This window comes from Sorex fumeus, unplaced genomic scaffold (genome assembly GCF_029834395.1).
Source record: "Sorex fumeus unplaced genomic scaffold, SorFum_2.1 ptg000095l, whole genome shotgun sequence".
Lineage (NCBI taxonomy): Eukaryota > Metazoa > Chordata > Mammalia > Eulipotyphla > Soricidae > Sorex > Sorex fumeus.
In genome coordinates this window covers 1,243,604-1,267,974 of record NW_026606152.1, presented here as the reverse complement: position 1 = coordinate 1,267,974, position 24,371 = coordinate 1,243,604, and the positions used below count along the sequence as shown (strand labels likewise).

Below are 24,371 nucleotides of genomic sequence, written 5' to 3'. Positions count from 1 at the left end.
AGCAGCTGTGCTGCCCGCGCCAGGAGGACGGATATAGGCAGGGGCAGGCCGACAGCTGAGGCCGCGTCATCAACACTTGTCTGGGGGGGGGGGGGCTGAGAGGCCCTCCTCGGGGACCCCGCGGCGGGAGCTTGGGGACCGCCTTCTCGTCCCTCTGCCCGGAGACCTGGGTCCCTCTGGGCGGGCACAGTCTGCCAGGGCCCACGTGGGCACCCGGCTCGGCTGCACTTGCCTCTGTTGGCTGGCATGGGAGGCGACCAAGAGTCTTGGGGGCAACTGTCAGGGGTGTTTTCGGGGAGGGGCGGGGCGCGGGAGCGCTGATGGCCCAGCCCTCAGATGGCAGGAAGAAGCACCACATTGTCTGTCTCTTTCAGCAGCGCCCGCCGGAGTCCCGACAGCGTGGCCGACCTGCTTCCAGGCCCAGCTGATGGGCTTTGGAAGTGCTGGGCCTGGTCCTTCCCGTCCCCAGTGTGGTGGAGGGTCCCGCCCCGCCCGTGCCTGCTGCCCGCCCGGGAACGCCAGGCAAACAGTGCATGTGGCACACTCTGGGGTCTGGCTCCTCTGCCCACGGAATGTCCGTGGCACGCTTCCACAGTGTACCAGCACTTGGGCTCAGCTGCTGGGCGGCCACCATGGGCACGGCTGTACTTCCTGGGCACTGGAATGTGGCGTGTGGGACAGCGGGGCAGAGAGAGTGACGTCCCCACTTGCCCGCCTGCGCGTCCCAGGCCTCTCCGAACAGCTGCGGCTCCTACCCACTTTTCCAGAAACTTCTTTTGTCCAAGGTTGGCTGCAGCCCTTGTCTGCTGTTGGCATGAAAGTTCCTACTTGATTCAATTCGTTCATCTCCTGCTTGAGGGCCTGGCAGGGTCCTTGGCCTGCGGAGGGGCTCAGAGACCCCACAGACAGCTCTGTGCCCCTCACAGCCCAGCCCCTTCCCCTCAGACACCGTGGGAGGGCCAGGGCACTGCTCTGGGGTCCCCTCGCTCCCTGCCGTGGGTCAGTGGCTGGTGGGGCTGATGGGGCTGGCCGGCCGGGCACTGGGGCTCAGCCCGGGCTGGCCCAGGAGAATGGAGGTTGGAGAAGAGGCGGCTCTCCGAGGAGCCTTGTTCCTGGGGCAGATGTGCGGCTGGCCCGGCCCCCGCCCCCGCGGGAGGAAGCACCAGGAGCCGGCAGGTGCCCTGTCCACTGCAGAGGGTCAGGCGGGGGCGGGCAAGGGAGCTGGCAGCGACAAGAAGGCTGAAGTGGAGCCTCCTTCCAGGGCAGGAGCTGGGGGCGGCGGGTGGCTCCCGGCCGAGACCTGCTGTCTGGAGCCAGACCAGCTGGCGAGGGACATGGTCCAGCTCTGCACAGACTCGAATGACCCTCGGTCATTTCAGGGGAAGCGTTTGTTCCAGGGGCTGGGAGAGGGCGTGGGGAGCAGGGGCTGGGGGCACCAGCAGGCTCCGTCCCCGCCCCTGCTCCCAAACCAGACCAGCAGCTGCGTGCGTGCTCGCCGCGCCCCCAGACACTGAGCGCAGAGACCACCTGTCCCGTGCAGCGGTCACTGCCTCTGCCTCACCCACCTGTCTCGGACAGGTGCCAGGACTCCGACCCCCTCCAGCGAGGAAATCAGAGGCCAGGGATGTGGGGTGCCCACCTCTGTGGGCAGGTGGCCTGTCCTCCGGGGTGAGCAGAGAGCCTGGTCCTGTGGCCAGTGGGTCCAGCAGGGCTTCAAGGCAGGCAGAAGTATGATATGCCTGGACTGTCCCTGGCCCCGGGGCAGCTGCTCAGCTGCTTGGGCGGAACCGGGCTGCTCTGTCTGGCCAGCAGCACTGGGTCACCCCAGAAGAGAGTGGGCGGTGGCCCAAGGACTCCACCCTCAGGAGGCGCTGTGACTGTGGCCCCTCACAGCCAATGCTGGGGAGAGGGACCCATGACCCCCGACCCACATGGCTCTGACCAGTGTGCAGGTGACAGGAGAGCAGGCTGTCCTCTCCCGCAGGGCTCCCTGAGCGGTGGCCAGCCCTGTGAGACCCCCACGCCTGGCTGCAGGCGGCAGCCCCCGGAGCCCAGGCCGACTCCCGGGTTCCGCCCCAGCTGTCCCGCCCCACCCAAGTGCCCCTCAAAGCCCGAGAGGGCCTGGAGGCCTGAGACCCCACCCGCGGGAGCCCCCAGCTGGCTCCAGCCCGCTCCCCCAGGGTATCGAGGGGCAGCTTCACCCATGGTGGACTGGACACTGGGCAAGGGTGCAGGGTGGACGGAGGGGAGACCTGTTTGGGGGACGCGGGTGCCGCCGACCACCCACGGTCTTGCCTCTGCCATCTGACCCCTCACAACCTGCCTGCAGGCTGAGCATCACAGGAATGACCGCGGCATCCCCTCCTGGGCTCTGGCCAGTGTCCGGCATCCAGCATCCAGGAGCCCTGCCCAGAGCAGAGCAGCTGAAGGCCCATGATTCAGTTAGGCCCCAGAAGGGCCCTGGGGGCAGTGTGGCCTCCCCAGGTGCTGCAGACAGACCCCAGCGGGACCTAGGTGGTCCCCTTGCAGCCCCAGGACACTGTCACTGACACACAGCTGCTTCCTGCAGGAGTCTCTGTGCCCACAGTGCTCACTTCATCTTCTGATGCCCCCTCCTCCAGGAAGGCCCCCAGACACCCAGCACTTTGATTTCTCTGAGTCAGGCTGGGAGTGTTTTTCTCTGTTTTCTTTTTGGGTCACACTCGATGGTGCTCAGAGATTATCCCTGGCTCTGCACTCAGAAATTGCTCCTGGCGGTGCTCGGGGGACCATGTGGGATGCTGGGAATCGAACCCAGGTTGGCCGCGTGCAAGACAAACGCCCTCCCCGCTGCGCTATCGCTCCACCTGTGACGGAGCAACAGCGGGAGAGGGGTGACCGCCTCCCTCTGCCCAGAGCTAGCAAGGAGTTTCCCCAGTAAAGCTTGCTGCAGCCAAATGGGCACCAGGTCCGTCGGGCAGGGAAGGTCGGCCAGAGGCCTTGTGGGGGCCCGGGGTAGACGGCAGTGTCCTCTCGAGCGTCCAGTCCCTGGCTCAAGCGGGACAAAGTTGAGTAAGGGTCAGGGGTTGAATTAGGGTCAGAATTGGAATCAGGGTCAAGCTTAGGGGAAGGATTAAAGTTGGGGTCGGGGTCAGGGTCATGGTTAGGTCAGGGTCAGGGTCAGGCTTAAGTCAGGGTCAGGGTTAGGGTCAGGTTCAGGTCAGGCTCAGGGCTAGGGTTAGAATTAGCGCCAGGGCAGGGTCAGATTAGGTCAGGGTTGGGTCAGGGTCAGGTCAGGTCAGGGTCAGGGTCGGGGTCAGTGGGCTGGTGCTGAGGTGGTTGCTGTCATCTGACCCTCTGACTGGTGCGACCCTCTGGGAGAGCTTGTCAGGAGGCCCCGGGCATCCTGCCCAGGCACACCCAGGTGTGGCCCCTTGGCGGTGGATACGAGTCTGACCAGCCCCTCACAGGCGTTCTCGGCTCTCTCCCCGCCCCAGGTTCTGGGCTCTTCAGGGCCCGGAGGCCTCCCTCCTCCTGGGGCCTCCCAGCAGGGGGTCGGGGTGCAGTGATGCCTCGGAGGTTGCTGGGCCCAGGGCCAGGGGTACGGGTCGACCCCTCCCCAGGGCACACGGAGCCTGCAACGCTGCAGGCACAGGCTGTGTCAGGACATGGACTGGGGCCTGGGCACGCACCCTGAGCCCGTAAGTGCACACATGTCCTGCACCTGCGTGGCAGGTTGTGTGCACACGTTCTGTGCCTGTATGTACACATGTGTCTGTATGTCCTTGTGTGCACATATGGGCTATGTCTATGTGCCAGGTTTGTATAGAGTCATTTGGGGTTTTTTGGTCTGGGGCCCACACCCTGCGGTGCTCAGGGCTTCCTCCTGGCTCTAGGCCAGGGATCACTCCTGGCAGTGCTCAGGGATGCTGGGGAATTGAACCCCGGTCAGCCGTGTGCAAGGCACTTTATCCACTGGACTATCGCTCTGGCCCCCACACATGTCATGAGTATAGGGGTCATTTATGTGCACATGTGCATTTGTGTGCCCTGCTTCCCAGGTGTGTACAAGCATGTCTGTGTTGTTGGTACACGTGTTCACACACCCCAGAATCTGCCGTTCTGCCTGTACTTCCGCAAGCCGACCCCAGGGGGCGCTGCGGTTCCCTGGCGGCCCCGCCCCGGGGGAGATGTGGAGTCCACAGGAAGCCCTGAGGGTCAGTGAGAAAGGGGCCTCACTAGTCCCTGTCCCCGCGAGCGGGGGCTCCCTGGCAGCCCTGGGTATGGAGAACATTGCTGGCGGGACGCCTTGGGGACCCAGTCCCCTGGGTGGCAGCCGTGGTGGCAGGTTCCCTGAGGCTGGGGGAGGGGCTGCGCTGTGTTCTGGGGAGAGCAGCACCTAGGGTGGGCTGGCAGGCTTTCTGGGGCGCGGCGGCCAAGTCTGGGGGCCGCGCACTGACTCAGCAGGAACGTGGGGCTGGAGCCCCAGGCCTGGCCTGCCAGGTGCTGCCCGACTGGCCCCGGCCCAGCCAGGCCCCAGTGCCCGGCCAAATCAGTGCCCAACATCTGCAGCCCCCGGCTGGCCTCCCCACGCCGGCGGCGTCCGTCCGGTCAGCTCAGTGGGTCCCCGCCCCACCCCTCCACCTGCTCGGGCCTCTGCCCACAGCTGGGTGCCGCCGGCGCCCTCGGCCTGGCCCCTGGGACACAGCCGCCCTCCAGACTCCTGGGGCAGGAGAGTCGGTGGCCCTCTAGAGGCCGGGCGCAGTGCCTCCCCCGCCGGCAGGCCGCCGGCCGCCCCATCTGGACCGTCTGGGCAGGGTGCGGAGTTCCGGGCCGGCGGCGCCGGGCTCCCAGGAGCAGGCCGCAAGCAGCTGGGCCGGCTGGCCGCGCTCCAGAGGCGCGGAGCGGGTTAAAGTGTGCGGCGGGCGGGCGGCGGGCGGGGGAGGCCGGTGCAGCCCCAGTTCCTCCCTGTCTGTCTGACAGCTATAAAGGCGGCCGCGCCCGCGCTCGGCCACTGGGCCGGGCGGCTCCCCAGGAAACCCTCTGGGCTCTTTGAAGCGGGAAGGCAGCTGGAGGCCCAGGAGCTGCCACACACCTGGCCGGCCCGCCCGCAGCCCCTTTCCCCAGGACGCCCTGCTGACCCGGCCAGGTAGGCCCCTCCAGCGGGGACCCCCGCCCCACCTCCTGCAGCCCCGAAGGCCTGGGGGCACCGGGACCCCCACCCCTCGGGGGGCGGTTATGTAACAGAAGGAGAGCTCTGGGGGGCTCGGGCCCCCGGCAAGGGCAGCGAGGGTGGCCCTGCTCCCAACCCTGCCCCTGCCACCACCGTGCATGCACTTCTGTAGGAAGAGGGGCAGCGGTGGGACCCCAGGGGCGAGGATGGGGGGGTCCAGGGTCTGGCCCGGAGCCAGCGTGTCTGGGCGCCTAATGGAAACCAGGTGTGAGGCCGCACCTGTCGTCAGCCCGCAGGCAGGAACTGCCTCACCAATTAGCCCAGGGACCCTGAGGGGGCTCGGGGAGGGGGCAGCTGGGAGTGCTAGTTTGGCCTTCTTTTTGCTGCTGGGGTTCTGGGGTCACCGTGGTTCCCAGGAAGCCCCTGTCTGCAGAGGGGCAGGTGTGGGAGGTGGAAGCTGCCCCGGGGGTGGCCCCTGGTTGGCCACTGGGGAGGTATCCCTGCTTGGCCACCAGGGGCGGCCCCTGGTCACCACCTGTTCCCAAGCGGGCCCTGGGCTCTGGGTCTCTGCAGCCGGGCTCGGGGCTGGCCCACACGAGCCGAGACAGATGGGCCCCTGGCCTCTGAAGGCCTCCCCACCTCCCGGATGGGGTTCTGCCTTGAGGGGCCACAGGCTGCAGACCCCTCGACTCCACCTGGAGGGCTCTTGGAGGAGAAAGTCTCGGGGCCCTGGGCTGGCCACAGCCCACAGAGGCGCAGCTGTGCGCCCCGCGGCCTGCCTTCTCCAGTAGGGGAGCCTCGGGCCGGCTCCGGGCGAGCGGGGACTATTGCTCCAGCACGTGTCGCTGGGCCTGTGCCTCGGGGGCCCTGGTGGCCAGGGGGCTACCGTGACTGTCGCCTGTCTTCCAGGATGGACGCCCAACACTGGCCTTCCTGCTGGGCCTGGTTCCTGCTGGCTGAGGCGCTCGTGGTGGGGGCTGTGATGGCTGGGGGTGGTGCTGCGGTGAGTGGGAGTGTGCTGCCCACCTGGGGTTGGGTGGGGAGACAGGGGTGACCCGCATTCTGCAGAGGCCAGCCCAACCCCAGGCTGGTGTGATTCCGCCCTGCCTGCAGCTCCCGGAATGTTCCAGGCTCAGGAGCAGGGAGGCCTGGGAGCTCCCTGGAGACCCAGGAGGGCAGAGCCCAGGGGCTGAGACCCCACAGTGGCCACTGTCTAGCTGTGTCCCTGTCTCCTGCAGGACAGCAGGCCGGAGGGGACAGCTGACACGGCGGCCGCCTGGTGGGGGGAGTGGACCAAGTGGACAGCATGTTCCCGCAGCTGTGGGGCCGGGGTGGCCTCCCAGGAGCGGCACTGCCTGCAGCAAAGGTGGGCCTTGGGGTCTCCAGCCGGGCGCTGCCCTTCTCAGGATTCTGCAGGAACTCGGCTCCCTGCAGAGCACGGTCTGGGCTACGGTGTGTCCCAGGGTCCTGGGGCAGTCCCGGGCCAGCGGGGCTCATCTGTAGGGTTAGTGTGTGAGACCCACTGGTCTCCTTGAAGGACCGAGCTGGAGAAACGTGGGGCGAAGCCCAGGGGGCAATCTGATGAGGGGAGGCCTGCCGTGTCCTTGCTGTGTGACTTAGGTGAATCACTCAGCCTCTCTGGTCAATAGCTCGTCCTCAGCTGATGGAGCTGTGGGCTCACCCACCCATGAGGCCGCTGGTGGGGGACATTCATCTGTGTGGGACTGGGGGTGCAAAGGGGCAGCTCCTCTCCCCGGGGAAGGGGAAGGACCCCGAGTCCTCCATCGAGAGAGGAGTATGGGGGAGGAGCCCTCGGCGGCTGGTCCCCAGACCCGTCTCTCCCCAGGAGGTTCTTGAGCCTGGGAGCTGGAAACCGGACCTGTGTGGGCACGTCCAAGCGGTACCAGCTGTGCCATGTCCAGGTGACGCGTCCATGTCCTCTGTTTCCTCCGGCCTGTGCTGGAGGAAGCTTGGGTCTTGGGGAACTGCCTTGACCTCCGACCTTGGCACTGTCGCCCCCGGGAAGAGCTGGATCCCGCGTCCACGGCCGGCTCCGCCCCATGCTCCAGTATCCACCTTCTCCCTGGAAGCAGGGGCCGGGCTCTGTGGGTGTCCTGCCACTATTGGGGGGTGTGCATCCTGTGTGTCCCCTGCACCTGCCATCCTGAGTGGACATGTGAGGGCCTGGGGCCCGGAGGGGGAGGGGCAGTGTGGGAGAGACCCCATGTGGGGCTCAACCCCAGGGGCCTGCCACCTCCCTTGGGCTCCCTCTGAGACACTTGCCCCGGGCACGCGTTGGCCCTCCGCTGTGGACAGGAGGGCAGCCCCGAGGGGTTCCCGTCCCACTCCCTCCCTTGCACTGGGCACTGCATGAGCCAGAGGCTGGGCTGGCCTTGGCGTCCTATTCATTTTTGGCTGTCCACTCTGTCCAGGACTGTCCACCTGACGGCAGGAGCTTCCGTGAGCAGCAGTGTAGCGCCTTTGACTCGCGCGTGTACAACGGCCGCACCCACCAGTGGAAACCCCTGTACCCTGGTACCAGCCCGGGGAAGGCAGGACTGTCCACTGCTGCACGCGGGACGGGGAGGGTTCACTGGGGCCAGAAGGAGACAGAACAGATGTGGGAGGGGAGTGGGGTGCGGATCAAGCCCAGGGCACTCAGGTCATGGGAAGGAACTGGCCTCACCCTCCTGGGTGCCGGGGTCAGTGCTGGGGTCAGTGCTGGGTGTCTAGGACCAGCACAACTCAGATGCCCCCAGCAGAGCTGGTGCTCATCATGGGGGCTGGCGGGTTTCCGGGCACCCCTCTGAGCCCATGTCCCTGCAGATGACTACATCCACATCTCCAGCAAGCCCTGCGACCTGCACTGTACCACGCGGGACAGCCAGCGGCAGCTCATGGTCCCCGCCCTGGACGGCACCTCTTGCAAACTCAGCGAGCTGCGAGGGGTTTGCGTGTCTGGAAAATGTGAGGTTGTTAAACATTGTAGCAAAAGTGCCCACCTTGCGCTTGCCCCTGGCGCCCTCCATGCCGGCCTGGGGGGCGCCTCCAGCAGCCCCGCCTGCCTCCTCCCTGCAGCCCATCGGCTGTGACGGCGCACTCTTCTCCACACACACTCTGGACAAGTGCGGCGTCTGCCAGGGGGACGGGAGCAGCTGCACCCACGTGACGGGCAACTACCGCAAGGGGACCCCCCACCTTGGTAAGAGACCCTGCCGACCGGCACCAGGGTCACCATGACCATCCCTTTCCTGCCTGGTGCCTGACCCTCCCGGGCACTGCTGAGTGGTGGCTGCGTGGGCAGAGCTGGGCTGTGACCCACACTGGGCATCAGACGGCAGAACGGGGGTCCCTGGGCATGGCGGGGAACAGACCCACACCCCTTCTTAGCAGCTGTATCAGGCCGAAGGGTGCGGGGGCTGGGTGTGAGGGCCAGAGTGTGGGGGTCCAGCCCCTCCTTTCAGTGGGAGTGAATACTGCTCCGACCCGCCCCTTGTGATGGTCCCTGATGGCCCCAGGGGCGGAAATGAGCACCCATCTGGACTTCAGTGGGTCTCCAGGTTCAGGGGTACAGATGCAAGACTCGGGATTCAGCCCGGCTCCTCTCCCAGCAACACCCGGAAACTAGACACGACGAGCAGCTCTGTTGGTGGGCGCGCGAGTGTGCATGACATCACGCGTGCGCGCATGTCTTATATGTGCCTGCGTCAGTGTGCAGGCCTGTGTGCTCTTGCCAGTGCGTGCGTGCGTCAGTGTGTGAGTGCGTTGGTGCGTGCGTGCGTGCGCGCTCTTGCAGTGCGTGCTTGTGTCGTGGGCTGCAAGTTCCTGAGCAGGAAGATTGGGCCGGGCAGTCCGCGGCCTCGTTTTCCTAATCGAGCTCTCCCATGTGACCTGGATGGAAGCACTTACCCAGTGCAGATGGGGAAACTGAGGCCCTGGCACCTTTAAAGGTCTGGCAGTCTGTGGGGTGCCCCAGGAGGGCCTGGACGATGGCACCCCCCTGGCTCCTCAGAGGCCGATAGGCAGGACCGGCTGAGCCAGCCCTGGGATGGTACTGAGGAGGGCCCGGCAGGCAGGGACTGGGCACAGCTGCAGGGGTCTTGTGGGGGGGCTCTGTTCCAGGAGCGTCCCTCGTCCCTCTTGGGCGTGCAGGAACTGGGTGGTCTAGCCAGTTGAGAGGTGGCAGGTTGGCACCTCGGCTCACCAGCGTTTGACCCTCAGGCTATTCCCTGGTGACCCACATCCCGGCGGGTGCCCGAGACATCCAGATCGTGGAGCGGAAGAAGTCCGCAGATGTCCTGGGTGTGTATGGGGGTGTGGGGCCGGGTGCTGGGACTGTGACCCCTTCTTGGGGGAGGGATACTCCAGGGCCTGGACAGAGCTGCTGACCGCAGAGCTGCGTGAGGCCCAGGGCGGTCGGATCCAGGTGGAGCATGTGCAGGAGGGCCGCGCCACGCCCTGGGGTCGTGTGGGACAGACGTGGGGCCTGGTGGTTCTGTGTTATTTCGCGGTGGCCGAGAGCAGATGCCCTGCTCAAAACACAGGTGTATGTGTGTGTGTGGGGGGAGGGGTCGTTTGTCCAGCCTTGCCTGTGCTCGGGGCTCAGGTGTGAGGTTATGGGTAGGAACTGAACCAGGGAGCCTCGCCAGGACCCCGGGGGAGGAGGGGATGGGGGGAGGTGGGGGCCTTTGCTAGAGGACCCGTCCTGGGGCACCCACGCACCCATCCCGGGCCTGTGCGCTGCAGTCTCAGGGGCCAGGGGAGCACGGTGCAAGAGATCTCACTGGGCGCCTCCAGGAGCTGGGCCTGATGCCGCCTATACCCCGCCCTCACATAACCTGCCTCTGCCAGGTCAGGCCACTCTTGGCAAAATGTGGGGCGCCTTGAGCCAGTGTGGGGGGTGGTTAGAAGCTACATGCGGTCAGGGACCCCTCCCCACTGTCCTGGCCCAGGTCTGCCCAGTGAACCCACCCCGTGCGGGTTCCCTCCCACCAGCCCTGCCAGGCCCCCACAGAGGGGGTGCCCATGCAGGCACCCACAGACAGCTCCCCGCTGGGCTGCCCCTGACCCACAGCTCTGTGCTCACAGCCCTGGCGGATGAAGCTGGCTCCTACTTCTTTAACGGCAACTTCCGGGTGGACAGCCCCAAGAACTTCAATATCGCGGGCACCGTGGTCAAGTACCGGCGGCCTATGGACGTCTACGAGACGGGCATCGAGTACATTGTGGCCCAGGGTCCCACCAACCAGGGGCTGAATGTGATGGTGCGTGACTGGGGTGGGTCCAGGACGGGATGTGTGGGCACAGCGTCCAGCCACCACACCGTGGCCCAGGGGGCTCAGCCGGAGCCACAGCATCGCTGCAGACCCCTCCTCTGGCGCCTCCCTCGTTCCTGTGCTCTCCTGTGGACCCCAGTCTCCATCCTCCCACCCACTCCCCAGGCCCTGCGGTCAGCGCCCCCTGGTGGGCAAGAGTACCGGGCAGGCTGACCCACTGCCTCCACTAGTGGGGGGTGTCCCCCTGCCATGGGCACTGCTGTAACCCTGCCGCGGCCTCAGAGGTGCTGGCTGACTCCGGCGTGGCCTCAGAGGCTTTGTCCAGTGGGCCCAGAACAGTTCTGAGCTGCTGTGCAGGCTGGGGGCAGGAGGGGGGCACTGCCCTGTGAGCTATGTGGTAGCCAGGGTCCTGGCTTCCTCTAGAGAGAAATGACTGTGCAGTGCCCAGTCCTCCATGTCCCAGCGCGTGGAGTTAGCAGGGGTCACTGTAGCACACACCCAGGGCTGCCCACCAGCTCCCCACTGGCTCCTGGCCAAGGGCTCCTCTGATCCCAGATTCGAGGGGATCCTGCATTTCCCATCCTTCTTTGGAGCCATGGGACACCAGTTTCTCCTGGCCCAGGGTGAGAGGCAGCTCGGGAGTTCTGAAATAGCTTCTTGGGCGGGGCGGGGGTGCTGGGGGTCCTGGGGTGGACCCAGGAGAGCTGTAAGGCAGGATGCAGGGGGGCTTGGAACTCAGGGGCTCTGCACCAGGTGTGCTGGCCTTGGGGAGGGCCAGACCCTGGGGCGACTGTCAGTGGGAGCATGGTACCACCCCCCACCCCCCGACTGTGCACCATGCCTTCCCTCTGCTCCGGGCTCTCAGCTGCTCTTCACACTCTGGGGTGTTTCTGGGAGTCCCACCGAGGATGGCTCTTAGCGCTGGTCTGTGGGGGCCGCGTGGAGTCACGTGACCCATCTCTGCTTCAAGGGTCCCATTTGTGCCTGGGCTGTGCATGTGTCTGTCCAGCCAGGTGCTCCACGCCCCGTCTCTCCTTCCCATTGTACCAACAGAATCCCACAGGGGCCAAAGAGATAGTGTCACGAGTAATATCACGCTCTGGGCTCGATCCCTGGTACCCCACATGGTCCCACAAACCCGCCAGGAGTAATTCCTGGGCACAGAGCCAGGAGTAAGACCTGAGCACCAGCAGGTGTGGGCCAGAAGCAAAACAAAATAATAGGATCCCCAGGGCTGCATTATCTCGAGGTCAGTGGAGGTCCATGCCCAAGTCCCTTTGTAGCCCTGAACGTGGCCATCAGCGTCAGGTTCAGGAGGCTGGGGTATCTCTTGGTGGGGTGTCAGCATCCCCGGCCACAGGTCCTACAGCCGCAGGGACCTGGTAGGCCAGTCCATGGGGAAAGCCCGGCTTCCATGGCTTGGTCCCGGGCTCCAAGAGAGCCTGTGGCCCCACCATGACCGAGGTTCGCCCTCCTCTGGCCAGGTGAGCATGCAGTGAGGCAGGGATGGCATGGGTCTCATGCTCTGTGCCCCAGGGACCTCCCTGTTGCAGGGTGTGGGCCCTGTGTCCTGTCTGGGGAATCCATTGCGTGGTCTCTGCACCCCTGCCCGGATAGTGTACTTGCTGGCAAGGGGTGTCAGGGCTGCCTGCTGGGGCTGAGGTGGCGGAATTGCCTGTGCCCACCAGAGGGGCGGCCTGGTCTGACTGCCTGCCCGTCAGGACCCTCCCGGTCAGCAGCTGCGAGCCATGTGCATTGGTCAGCATTCCCAGGAGGGAGATGCTGTGCCCACAATTCCTCATGATGCCAGGGGCGCCACCATCCCCATCCCTTCAAGGGGGTATCCTGACCTTTTCCCTCTGGACCCTGAAACAGCGGAGGTAGGTGGGTTGGTATATCTCCCAGGGCATATCCCCTCATCCCTCCATCCCTGTCCCCTAGAATGCACCTGTTACCTGGGCCTCCAGTGCCAAGTCTTCCAGCTCAAGGCTGATGAGGGAGATGCACGTGGATGGGGATGTGGTCCGGGGCTGGCTCCATCCTAAGACACGGCTCTGCCTCCACCCGCTTGCTCGGTCCCTGGGAACTGGCCACGCCCCCACGAACTGGTTCTGAGTTGGCCCCACCCCTGAGAGCCAGCTCCTCCCCGAGGTGTGACTCCATCTCTGAGAACTGGCTCTGCCCCCCCTCCCCCCCCCCCCCGCAGGCTCCACCCCCGAGAGCTGGCCTGCATCACTGCCCTGGAGGACAGGCACAGTGCTATTGGCCCACTGGGGTGTGTCCTGTCTTAAGGGATCAGCACATTGGGCTATGTGGGGTGGAACCAGGGAGCCAGTGTCAGGCTGTGGATGAGGGTGGTACTGACTCTGCCCAACGTATGGATGGCAGGGACATCAAGTCTCACTAAGCACCTTTGGGTGGTGGCTCCAACCAGTGAGCTGGCCCTGGGGCTCTGCATCACCTGCAGAGCAGAGAGGGGCCTGAGGCCTGGAGCTCCCCTGGGCCGTTACAGTAGCCCCATGCTTTGGGTCTCCTCGACGCTCTGAGTGCCAGTTAGTGGGGGTGGTCTGGGTCCTTCTCACCCAGTCCAGGACCCAGCACATGGGGGTGAACAGGGGACCAGGCAGCAGCTCCGTTTGAGCTGGTGGCCACGGAGCCTGGGCGGGGTTGGAGCTCCTGACCCCGTCCAGACACTGCTGAGGGCTGGACTGAGATGGACCTGCCTTTGTCCACCACTTGCCTGTTCCCTGAAGCCTTTGTCTCAGTGGCTGTGTCTGGCCACCAGCCTGGTTGCTTGGGCTTGAGCTCCCCTGGATCTGAGGTGCGTCGGCTCTGTGCCAACAGCTCGGACCCGGATGACGCCCCCTTCACTGTCTCTGAGGCTTGTGGGTATCCCTTCTCTCACTCTGAGGAAGTCCCCAGCACCCCAATGCCTGAGTGCATTTCCAGTCTTCCCCTGAGTTTTCTGACTGAAACCCCCAGATCACGGCTGAGTGTGACTCGTGGCTTTCCTGGGGCTTGACCTGCAGTGACGGCTGTCCGATCAACATTCCCAGCCAGGCCCCCGTGGGCAGTGCCCCATTCTGCCCCCGGCCTCCCATAGCCTCACTCCAGCCCGACCCTGCCCTACCCCACTGCCCCATCCCACTGGCCTGCACTGCCCAGGCCCCATCCCAGCCTCATCCTGCCCTGGCCCTGTCCACCCTTGGCCCTGCGACCCCCAGAACCACCCACCCCACCACTTCCCTCTGCGATTGCTGCTAAGGGCATGTTCTCGGGCCACGCACATGACCATTCCCGGTTCCTGGGTGAGCTGGGCCCAGGAGGGCAGCAGGTCCAGAAGGGTCCTCGTGTCCACTCTGCTGCTCCTTCTAGGGACGTGTTTTCTTGCGAAACACCCCAGTGGCCTTCAGACTGGCCTGCTATTGCGATTCGGTGGTGCCTAGCCGGCCGGGATACCCCTGGCCTCTGCAGGATGAGCCCCGGGCACAGTTTCTTCCGTTCTTCCCAGCTCCAGCCACGCGCCTTCTCCAGTGGAGGTCCCCTGCCCCTCTGAGGAAGTTCTCCTCACCCCTGCATGGGGTCTTGCTTCAAACCCCACCTGAGAACACCCTTCTCAGGACTTCTGCAGGCACTGATCCAGGGCCACATCTTTGCAGAAGGTTCTGGAACACCAGGAGAACCCCACAGCATGGGGAGTTGAAGCAGAGACCTGGCCCACCCCCTGGCGGCTCTGCGGCTGGCCAGCATTTGGGGCCTGCAGTGCGTGGTGGGCGGGGGCTCACTGCCACAGCGTGGGCACTCAGGGATGTCCCTTGGGGAGGGCAGGGCTGGGCCCTGGGTGGGGTGACAGGCTGCATGCGGGGACTGAGAGGGCCCCCTCTCTGTCCCCAGGTGTGGAACCAGAACGGCAGGACCCCGTCCATCACCTTTGAGTACACTCTGGTGCGGCCACAGCCTGCCGGCTACTACAGTTTCCCGCCCCCCGGGCCAGCGCTGGCTGCGCTCCTTGGCCACAACGGCTCCCACTACAGCCCGGCCGAGTCGCGGGGCCTGGACAAGCAGCTGCTGGGCCTGCCGGACCCCGGACTGGGGCCTGCTGTGAGCAGGGGCCCGGAGACCAACGAGTTGTGTCCACTGGCCAGTGGCGGGGCGTGTGGGGGCGCCCCCCAGGGCAGAGGCCTCCGAGGTAATGGGGGAGGGGAGCCTTCCTGGGAGGAGCTTCAGGGAGGTCGGCAGGGCCAGGAGGGCAGAGGGGGGCGGGGTGCCGGAGTCCGGCTGTGCGCCTGCCCTTCAGGCCTCCTGGGGTCCACCTGGACCCTCAGTGCGACTGGGCTGAACCCCTTCACTGATTGTGGGGGAGAGGCTGGAAACCCTCAAGTCTCCGTAGAAGGTGCTCTCCGGGCAGTAATTGGGGTGTTGGGATGATGCAGGACCGAGTGTCTCCTAGTTCTGGGGGGCAGGGCTGCTCCATCAGGGTGCCGAGGCAGCCAGGTCCTTCCTGCCACTTCCAGCTTCTGGGGCTTTGTTTTCATTTGGGGGCACACCTGGCTCCATGCTCAGGGATTGCTCCTGTTGGGCCACCTGGGGTGCCAGGGGTTGACCGGGCAGCCGTGTGCCAGCAAAGGCCCTGCCCGCTGTGCCACTGCTCTGGCCCCGACGGGAATTGGGGTTGACCTGCTTGTCTCCACTGCATGATCTCGGCGGCTCTGTCCTCTCACGGAGCAGAGCAGCTTTCTGGAAACTTCCAGCTCTGCTCTGCTCACCCTTGGGGGCTCTCGAGGGGAGTGCTGAGGCGGGGCTTCTCTCCCCCACAGATGGCAATATCACTGGTGCTCTCTCAGGGGACAGCCAGGAGGCCTTCCCCACCCGGGCGCCCCCCTCAGCCAACGCCATCTCCGATCCGCTACAAGCTGAGACGGGAAACAGCATCTTTGTGCAGGGCGCCTCGAGGGGCGCCCCGGCCGAGGGCCTCCCACTGGATGAGGACAGCCCCGAGGGCATCTACCTGGAGCTGAGCAGCGTGAGCGATTCCTCCTCCGAGGCCCTGTTCCCCAACGCCAGCCTCCCTGCCTCGGCCACCAACAGAACCCACAAGGCCAGGTAGGGGACTCCCCACGGCCACAGCAGAGCTGGCTGCGGCAGAAGTGGGACAGGGTCCCGGGCTGCTGTCGTCCTTCCCGACAGCCCTGTTGGGAGTGATGGCGGAAACAGTCACAGTCGGCGGACAGTGACAGTAACAGTGGCAGGACCATGAGAGTGGCAACACTCAGTTACAGTGTGAGCAACTGGGCAGTACAAACACATCCATCAACAGCAAGGACACAGCGAAAACAGGGTCACCCGGACAGTGAGGGCAGGGACACCCGGACAGTGACAGCAGACACACCTGGACAGTGACATACAGGGACTCCCGGACAGTGACAATGAGGGCTGGTCTTCACATTCTCTCCTGGGCTCTCATCCAGAGGCAGCTGGGAACGGGGAGTGGGGGGGGACAGTCCCTGGGCCCACCACCTCCTGGAAGGCCCCTGCCCTTTCCTGAGGCTCCCACTGCCCAGGGCTGATGGGGGGAGAGTTGAAGGGAGGAGGGGGGAGGAGGGAGGGTCGGAGAGAAGGAGGGCTAAGGAAGGAGGGTCTGTCAGCTGTGATGGGGCGAGGGTGGACACACCCTTGGTCTTGCTTTCCAGGGCCCCATAAACCTTGGGCACATAGGAGATTTGAGGATTGCTGACAGAAAGTTGGGGTTCACCTAGGAGATGGATACCAAGGAGATCCTGAGCTAGGGTCTCTTAGGTTCTTGGGAAATCTGGGTGCCACAAGTCTATGGGCACTGGGGGGTGCCAGCGGGGGCCCCCACCCTTCTGTGTGGAAACTGCAGGGAGCTGCAGAGACTGGGTGAGGTGCAGGCTCTGCTTTGGGGGTGCAGGGTCTGTCTAAGAAGGCCTCCGAGGTCACGGTCTCAGTTGGGGTGCACTTGCTAGCAGCTTTCACTTCTTGGGGAGCCTTTGGGGGATCCCCCTCTGCCCAGGCGGGGCTGTCCACTGGGGAAACGCCTGCAGGTGGCCCAGGCGGACTCAGGGAAGCGCAGGCTTTGCACGTGGACTAGGGGTGCCCACACTGAGGGCTGCCCCCAGCACCAGCATGTGACCTGCCACCAAAACAAAGCACTGGCAGGCACATGGGCACAGACAAGTGGACTTGGGTGTGACATCCACGTGGCACAGGATGGACAGTGGCCTGGGGTGCCTCTCTCCCCACCCTGACCCTCATTTCCTCTGCCCCTGGACATGCCGACCACCCTCTCTGGGCCTGTTTCTCCTTTCAAGTGGAAGAGCTTGTCAGAGAGTTCCTGAGGCCTGTGACTGGATGAGCCCGAGGCCAGAGCAAGCACAAGCCCTGGGGTCTGGACACCCCACTTCATTTGTTGTGTTCTGGCTCACAACCCGCAGTGTTCAGGGACTGTGTGGTGCTAGGGTGGCCCCTGCCTCCTCTACACAGAGCAGTGCTCACTCACATGCAGGTGCCCATGCCCATGCACACACGCACACACCCATCACACACACACGTGCACACATATACACACAACGTACACACTCACACACATGCACGAGCGTATGCACACACACAGACTCTTGCCGGGTGTCAGGACTGGAACAGGCTTGGTGGAAGGTGACTCCCAGTTTGGGGGTGGGGCCAGGCACGGCTCATCAGAGGAGAAACCTCCCCCGCCCCCAGGAGGAGGGGAGGGCCAGCCGGTGGGGAGCTGGCAGACCCAAATAGCCATGTCTGGCGCGTTGTCCAAACACAGGAAGTCGTGTCTGCGTGGGGGAGGGTGACATCAAAGGGGCGGGAGACAAGGTTATTTTCATCCAGGCCGGCCTCCCAAGGGAGGGCACAGCCACGGAACCGGAACCGCCGGGTCCCCCTGGGCGCCTGGCACCGGAGAGGGGCTGCCGCCTTGCCGCAGCAGGGGCGCGTGGCGCTTCCCCCAGAGGGAGGAGAGGGGCTGCGACCCCAGGGGGCTGCGCGGGCATGTGGGCAGCGCCTCCAGAAATACCCCTGGGCCCCGGTTATTTCCAGCCACGCGTCTGGGCTGAGTCAGGCTGCTGCAGTGTGGCTGGGGCTGGTGTCTGCGCGGGGTGGTGGGCAAGGGACGGAGGGAGGTGCCCACTGCCCACGGCGAGCGTGGCACGGCCGCCTCCACCCCGCACCCCGTCCATCTCCGGCTCGGCAGTCTGAGCAGCCCTGTGACCCGTGTCCCGTCCTGGGGACAGTCCCTAGCGCAGTGTCCCCCATCCCCCACAGGGTCCCCTGACCCCTAGTGTCCCCCGACCCCTACAGTGTCCCTGGCCCTAACACTGTGTCCCTCATCCCCAATAGCAGCCTCTGTCCCCAGTGTCCTGTCACTAATGCCATGCCCTGGGTGGGCCTTCTGGAGTGGCTGCCTCCCGGGGACAGGCACTCGGGGCTGGGGTCTCGCTCGCTGGCTGTGCCCGGGTATGGGAAGCAGCCCCAGAGCCCCGGAGCATGTGGGGACCCCACAGCCCCCCTGCCACGTCATCAGTCACGGGCACGGCCCCGGGTGCAAGTGCTAGAGAGGACACCCCAGCCCGGCCCTGCTGACTCGTGAGGCCAGACTTGGTCTCTCCTCTTGGGCGGCTGCCGTGCAGAGGAAGCCGGGCCTGGCCGAGCAGCTCCCCGTCAGGGGCCCCCCTTTCTGAAGGGGCTGCCCCACTCCCCCTCTCCGTGCTCGCCCTGACATGGGGGGCCACGGGCTCTGCTGGGGTCTTCTCAGGCCATCTCCGCCCCCCAGGCCCAGGCCCAAGGGGCGACGCCCCGGCATGAGCCCAGCAGACATGTACCGGTGGAAGCTGTCCTCGCACGAGCCCTGCAGCGCCACCTGCGCCACAGGTATGCCACGGGGTGGGGGCGTGGGCAGGGTGGAGAGGGGCCCTGCTGGGGAGGCTGGTCTGAGGGGTACCCCGGCCCCTCACGGGGCTCGTGAGGGGCACCCTGTTCCAGTGCCTCTCCCCCACACGCAGTCACCGGGAGTGGCCAGCCGAGAGGGGCCTGGGGGTTCCTGGCTCTGACCCCCGGGGGTCCTGCCTTTTGCAGCATTGGCAGAAAATAAGACAAGGGTGGGGAGGCGGCCAGGGGGCAGCAGGACACGTGCTTTGTCCTCTGGAACTTTTGTCCCTGACCCCCCAGGAAAGGTCAGATGGACGGATGGAGGGACAGACACAGACCAGCTCCGTCTGGGAAGGGTGGACCCCCCCCCGTGGGCCCAATCTGCAGAGACCCACACAGGCCCAGGGTCTCTCGGTCACGGCCCATCCCTCCGCCTCCTTCACGGGGGCCAGTGGCCCTCCCAGTCCTGGCTGGAGACCGCCAAGGTGTCCCCATGTGCAGGGCCAGGCCCAGTGGTTGGGATAACTCCGGTCATCACTGCCCCCCAGGGACTCCTTGTGTACAGCAGAAATGAGGGGTCTCAGTAAACGCCCCCACTGCCCCTGCCCGGGCATGCCTGAAAGGAGAAAGACCATAGAACATGGTGGGCTGAGCTGTACTCACCTCCCTTTTGGGGGTGACCACGCTGAGGTCTGGGGGTGACAACCTTCTCAGCACCCCAGCAGGACAGACAGCTGGGCTTGAGCCGTCTCTGGTCAGGACCTGCGGAGTTCCGTGGGGTGATGGGAGCTGGGAGGGGCAGAGCAGCAAGGGCTACTGGCATGTCTGGAAGCTGAGGATGTTGGCACTCCCCCGACACTCACCCACCCAGACACTCCCATCCAGCCACCTGTTATCTCTCTGTCCACCATGAATCCATTCTACCCATTCATGCCCTCGCCCACCATCCACCCACCCATTCACCATCCATCCACCTATCCACATGTTCACATCCTACCCATCTATCATCGACCAATTCACCATCTATCCATCCATCCACCATGCACCCATCTACCACCATGCACCCATCCATCCACCATGCACCCATCTATCCACCATTCATCCACCCACCATCCATGTACCCATTCTTCTGCCCACCCAACAACCAGCAACCCAGTCATCCACCACACATTCACCTACCCACCCACTCACCCGGCCGTCCGCCATCCCCATCTGTCTGCCCACACATCCTTCCTCCCATCCACCCATCCATCCCCAGCTCTCATCACTTGAGTCCATTCGCCATTCACCCTTTCCTCTACTCACCCACCATCTCCCATTCACCCACAGGCCATCTCTCCCCACCCACAGCCCGCCCACTCACCTCTCCCTGCTCTTCCGTGTGCCAGCTCATGTCCGGCAGTCACGGAGAAGTGGCTGAATCGGTGGCGATCAACTTTGGACTAACTCGTTTCTCTTCAAAGCCCGAGTTGAAGTGGATGTCCCGGCTGACCCCTGTGGGCGGGGAGAGCGCAGCGGAGCCCACAGGGACCCCATGGACGCTCGGCACAGTCCTGCCTGCAGCCTGCCGTCCCTTCCCTGTTTGCAGCCGTGGGGGTGGCTCTGGGGCTCACGGGCCCTCCCCTGTCCCATGCCAGGAGTAATGTCGACCTACGCCATGTGTGTCCGCTACGATGGCATCGAGGTGGACGACAGCTACTGCGACGCCCTGACACGACCCGAGCCGGTGCAGGAGTTCTGTGTGGGGAGAGAGTGCCAGCCCCGGTAGGGGGCCGCACCAGCGCTGTCCTGGGATGTGGGGGAGGGCGACCTCTGACCTATCTGGGCCTGGGGAGGGTGCCCCGGAACGGGGAGGACCAGCTTCCTGGGCTCCGGGACATACTGGAGGGCGGGGGCGGGGATGGCTGAGGCGGTGCCTCCCGACACAGGTGGGAGACGAGCAGCTGGAGCGAGTGCTCGCGCACCTGCGGGGAGGGGTTCCAGGTGCGCATCGTGCGCTGCTGGAAGATGCTGTCGCCGGGCCTGGACAGCTCCGTGTACAGTGACCTGTGCGAGGCGGCCGAAGCCGTGCGGCCCGAGGAGCGCAAGACCTGCCGCAACCCGGCCTGTGGGCCGCAGTGGGAGATGTCCGAGTGGTCGGAGGTGGGCGGGGCGCGGGGCGGGCAGCAGCCCGGGGGGTGGGGCAGCCGAGGTGGGCCAGGCAGCCGAGGTGGGCCGGGCAGCGGCCCTCGGGACAGATCCCCCAGTGGGAGCCGGCGGAGGGGGGTGTGCGTGGGTCCCAGGGGCAGCTGGCCCCCGAGTGACCCTGCCCTGCCCGCTGCCCACAGTGCACAGCCAAGTGTGGGGAGCAGAGCGTGGTGACCAGACACATCCGCTGCTCGGAGGACGAGAAGCTCTGCGACCCCAACACCAGGCCGGTCGCGGAGAAGGGGTGCACGGGGCCCCCCTGCGACCGCCAGTGGACGGTCTCCGATTGGGGCCCGGTGAGCAGCTGGCGGAGGCCGGGGTGGATGGGACTGAGTGGGTGGAGCCCCCACCAGTCTCCCCGTTATTCCGTCTTTACCCCCGACCAGTGGTCCCGTCACTCTGGCCTGGTCTGTCCGTGTCCCCCTCGCCTGCATGGGGCCCCAGGGGGCTGGGTGCACCCTGTCCTTCCCGTCCTCCCGGACCCCTTGCTGGGGCCTTCTGGGGGCTCCTATGAAATGTCTGTAACTGGAACGGAAAGTGCTAGAGGGTGGCCTGGGCGGCTGCTCCCCTCCGAGGGCCAGTGCGCGCTGGTGGGGCGGGGCCAGGCCAGGATGGGGCGGGGCGGGGCCAGGAGGGTGGGGCGGGGCCAGGATGGGGCGGGGCGGGGCGGGGCCTCTCTCTGACCCTGTGCCCCGCAGTGCAGCGGAGGCTGCGGGCAGGGCCGCACCATCAGGCAGGTTTACTGCAAGACAGCGGAGGGCCGCGTGGTGCCCGAGTCGCAGTGCCAGGCAGACGCCAAGCCTCTGGCCATCCACCCCTGCGGGGACAAGAACTGCCCTGCCCACTGGCTGGCCCAGGACTGGGAGCGGGTGAGTCCCCCCCACCCCGCAGACTGGCCCCCGTGGCTGGAGGACACCCCCGAGTGGTCCCGGGCGTCCTGTGGGCGCCCCCGCCTGCACCCCGCTGACCTCGGACCCTTCCCCGCAGTGTAACACGACGTGCGGCCGCGGGGTGAAGAAGCGCCTGGTGCTGTGCATGCAGTTGGCCAACGGGCGGCCGCAGGCGCGCAGCGGCTCCGAGTGCGGCCTGGCGCAGAAGCCGGCCGAGGAGAGCACGTGCTTCGAGAGGCCCTGCTTCAAGTGGTACACCAGCCCCTGGTCCGAGGCAAGTGCCCCTCCAACCCCACCCGGGCTTCCCGCCCTGGAAAAGCGGAAGCCACCTCCTCCAGAAAGTCCTCCAGGACCGCCCCCCTCGAACCCTGTTCAGCTCAGCCTCGTACTACTCACCTTTGCACCTCTCTGCTCAGTTGTGTTTCATCAAGGGCAGGGTAAGGTGTGGAGGGCCCGGAGGTGCCCACCCACCGACAGGACCCTCAGCCCCTGTCACCACCTTGTCCCTTCTGGGAGCTGCCCCATCCCTGGCGGTGACCCGTGCCTCCCGCTGCCCGGGCCGGGCCACCCCTCGGCTCTGCCACTCCACTGGGCAGCAGCGCTGCTCCATCCCCGTGAGACGGGGGTTCCTGGGGTGTGGGCATGGACAGGAGCACTGTGGGGTGGGGCCCCCCATGCCGGGGCGGCCTCTGGCCTCAGCGTCATCCTGGCCCAACTCCCAACTCTGAGGATGGCACTGGGGCCCCCGGACCCACTGCTGGTCCCGCCACAGCCAGAGTCCAGGGTGCAGGAGTCACTCCTCTCACACATTCACTCACTCATTCACTCTGTCATTTCATTCATTCGGGCTGCCCAAAGGAACCCCGGGGGGTCAGGACAGGACAGAGCCCAAGGGGTGCCCAGGAGGTGGAGGGCGCAGGGAGGCCTGGGGGAGTGGACGGTGGGCAGGCCGGAGCCCCGGTGCAGTGCCCGGCGAGGGCCACCTGGGCCAGGCCGCCAGTGTGGTGACGGGAAGGGGCGGGGAGGGGGCGGCCGGCACGGGAGGCGCATGCACCGGGCACGCTCCTGCCGGCTCCTGGGAAGAAAGGCCCCCGCAGCCTGCCATGGGGGTCTCCCAGCCCCCTGGGGACGCGCAGATGGGGGCTTCATGCTGTTTCCCTCTCCCCCAGTGCACCAAGACCTGCGGGGTCGGCGTGCGCATGCGGGACGTGAAGTGCTACCAGGGGGCTGACATCGTGCGCGGCTGCGACCCGCTGGTGAAGCCGGTGGGCAGACAAGCCTGCGACCTGCAGCCCTGCCCCACGGAGCCCCCAGGTGAGGGGCAAGGCCGCCGGGGGCAGGCAGAGAAGAGCGAGGGGCCGGACAAGGACTCAGACGGGCGCAGCGGGTTGGGGGTCCAGGGGTCCAGCTCCAGGAGGCCGGCCGTGGCCCGGGCTCCACCCCTGCCCCAGGCCCCACGGGGCTGCATCCGGGTCATGGGGGGGGACCGGGCAGGAAAGGGCACAGTGAGATGAGCCGGAATACCTTTCCTGGAAGCCCAGAGCAGGACTGTGTGTGCGGAGGGCGCGCGTGTGTGGCACGCAGTTGTGCGTGCGTGGTACGTGGTGCATGGTACGGAGGTTGTGCATATGTCGTGCGTGGTACGGAGGTTGCGCATGCGTAGTGTGTCGTGAGGAGGTTCCGCGTGCGTAGTGCGTGCTGCGGAGGGCGCGCGTGCGTGCAGGGGGCTGCCCTGGGCCACTGGGCCCCCCTCCCGGCCCGGTCCCTGATGCCGCTGCCCGCCGCCCCAGACGACAGCTGCCAGGACCAGCCAGGCACCAACTGCGCGCTGGCCATCAAGGTGAACCTCTGCGGCCACTGGTACTACAGCAAAGCGTGCTGCGGCTCCTGCAGGCCCCCGCACTAGCCCCGCGCCCCGGGGAGCTCCACAGACACCTTCCTGCTGAAGATGCCACCGAGGACAGCCCAGAGCCCGCCCCCTGCCAGTGGGCCTGTAGGGGTGTGGGGTCTCGAGGAGCGGGGGCGGGTCGTCTTGCCCCTGCGTCCCGACACCCGGGCGCCCATCCCGCCCTGCGTCTCCGTGAGCCAATAAAGTGTTTCGGGGGACTTCCGGCTCGGCTCCGTGCTGGGGAAGGCCCGGGGAAGGCGGCCGGGAGGAGCAGGTGCTGCAGGAGCAGGGGTGGGGGCGTGGGTCAGCAAGCCCGCTGGACCCCGGGAGCCCTGCCTGGGCGCCCGCCTCGGCGGGACAGCTGGATTGTGCCGGACAGAGTGGGTCCAGGCCCCCAGAGTGTCTGGGCTCCAGGGGAGGCAGGCGCCGGCTGCTGGCCGCTTCCCAGGGCTGCTGCCTCGCCTATCCCCACAGGAACCAACACAGCGGCCCGGACCCACGCCGTGAGGGCAGGTTGCACCCCTTCCTGGGCACCCTGCAGGGAGCATGGGTGCAGCCTGGAGCCCCCCGTTCTAGGTGATGCCTGGCAGGCTGCTACCACCCTGAGTGAACCCACGCACCAGCAGTGTCCACAGCCCAGCAGTTCCTGTGGCCAGCTCCAGCTGTGTGCGCTGGACATCGTCCCTCCCCGAAAGTCCCACGCAGGAGGACCAGGGTCTGGAGGCGGCAGAGAAGATACGGGTAGAAGAGGGGAGCTTTATTAAAGGGCCTGGGGGCGCCCACCCGAGGCCACAGACAGGCCCGTCCTGGCCCACACCCCCACCCACCGCCCACCCCCCGAGCTAATGCATCAGGAACAGACTCACAGAGTGGGGGGTGCAGGGCAGAGGGGAGCCCGTGACCCCCAGACACCTTCAGGAAGGCCTTGCTGGGGGCCAGGCTAGAGGGAGGGTTCCTGCCCGTGGGCTTGGGGTGTTACATGGGGTGACCTTGAGCCTTGCTGGCCCAGCTGAGAAGGGACCTGCCAGGGGTTCCCAGGACACCCTCCCACCCAGGGTGTTCCTGGG

At 66.1% G+C, this 24,371-nt stretch overlaps 1 protein-coding gene across 1 annotated transcript; it reads left to right on the top strand.

Annotated features, from left to right (window-relative positions):
- Positions 1-3,647: 3,647 nt before the first annotated feature.
- ADAMTSL2 (ADAMTS like 2) lies at positions 3,648-23,501 on the top strand. Its single transcript, XM_056132672.1, has 20 exons — positions 3,648-3,680; positions 4,797-4,876; positions 6,062-6,155; positions 6,391-6,518; positions 6,999-7,074; positions 7,585-7,687; positions 7,979-8,124; positions 8,231-8,354; positions 9,374-9,454; positions 10,241-10,416; positions 14,323-14,617; positions 15,246-15,531; positions 18,245-18,342; positions 19,977-20,103; positions 20,268-20,481; positions 20,667-20,822; positions 21,225-21,395; positions 21,514-21,690; positions 22,586-22,730; positions 23,207-23,501. Exons 1-20 carry the CDS (start codon positions 3,648-3,650, stop codon positions 23,320-23,322), a joined length of 2,826 nt encoding a protein of 941 aa, XP_055988647.1. The 3' UTR covers positions 23,323-23,501.
- The last annotated feature ends 870 nt before the right edge of the window (positions 23,502-24,371 follow it).

Coding starts and splice junctions, on each gene's coding strand:
- ADAMTSL2 (XM_056132672.1), top strand. CDS start 3,648: ATGGACTGGGGCCTGGGCACGCACCCTGAGCCC. Junction 7,688..7,978: donor GTGGAAACCCCTGTACCCTG/GTACCAGCCCGG, acceptor ATGTCCCTGCAG/ATGACTACATCCACATCTCC. Junction 8,125..8,230: donor GCGTGTCTGGAAAATGTGAG/GTTGTTAAACAT, acceptor TCCTCCCTGCAG/CCCATCGGCTGTGACGGCGC.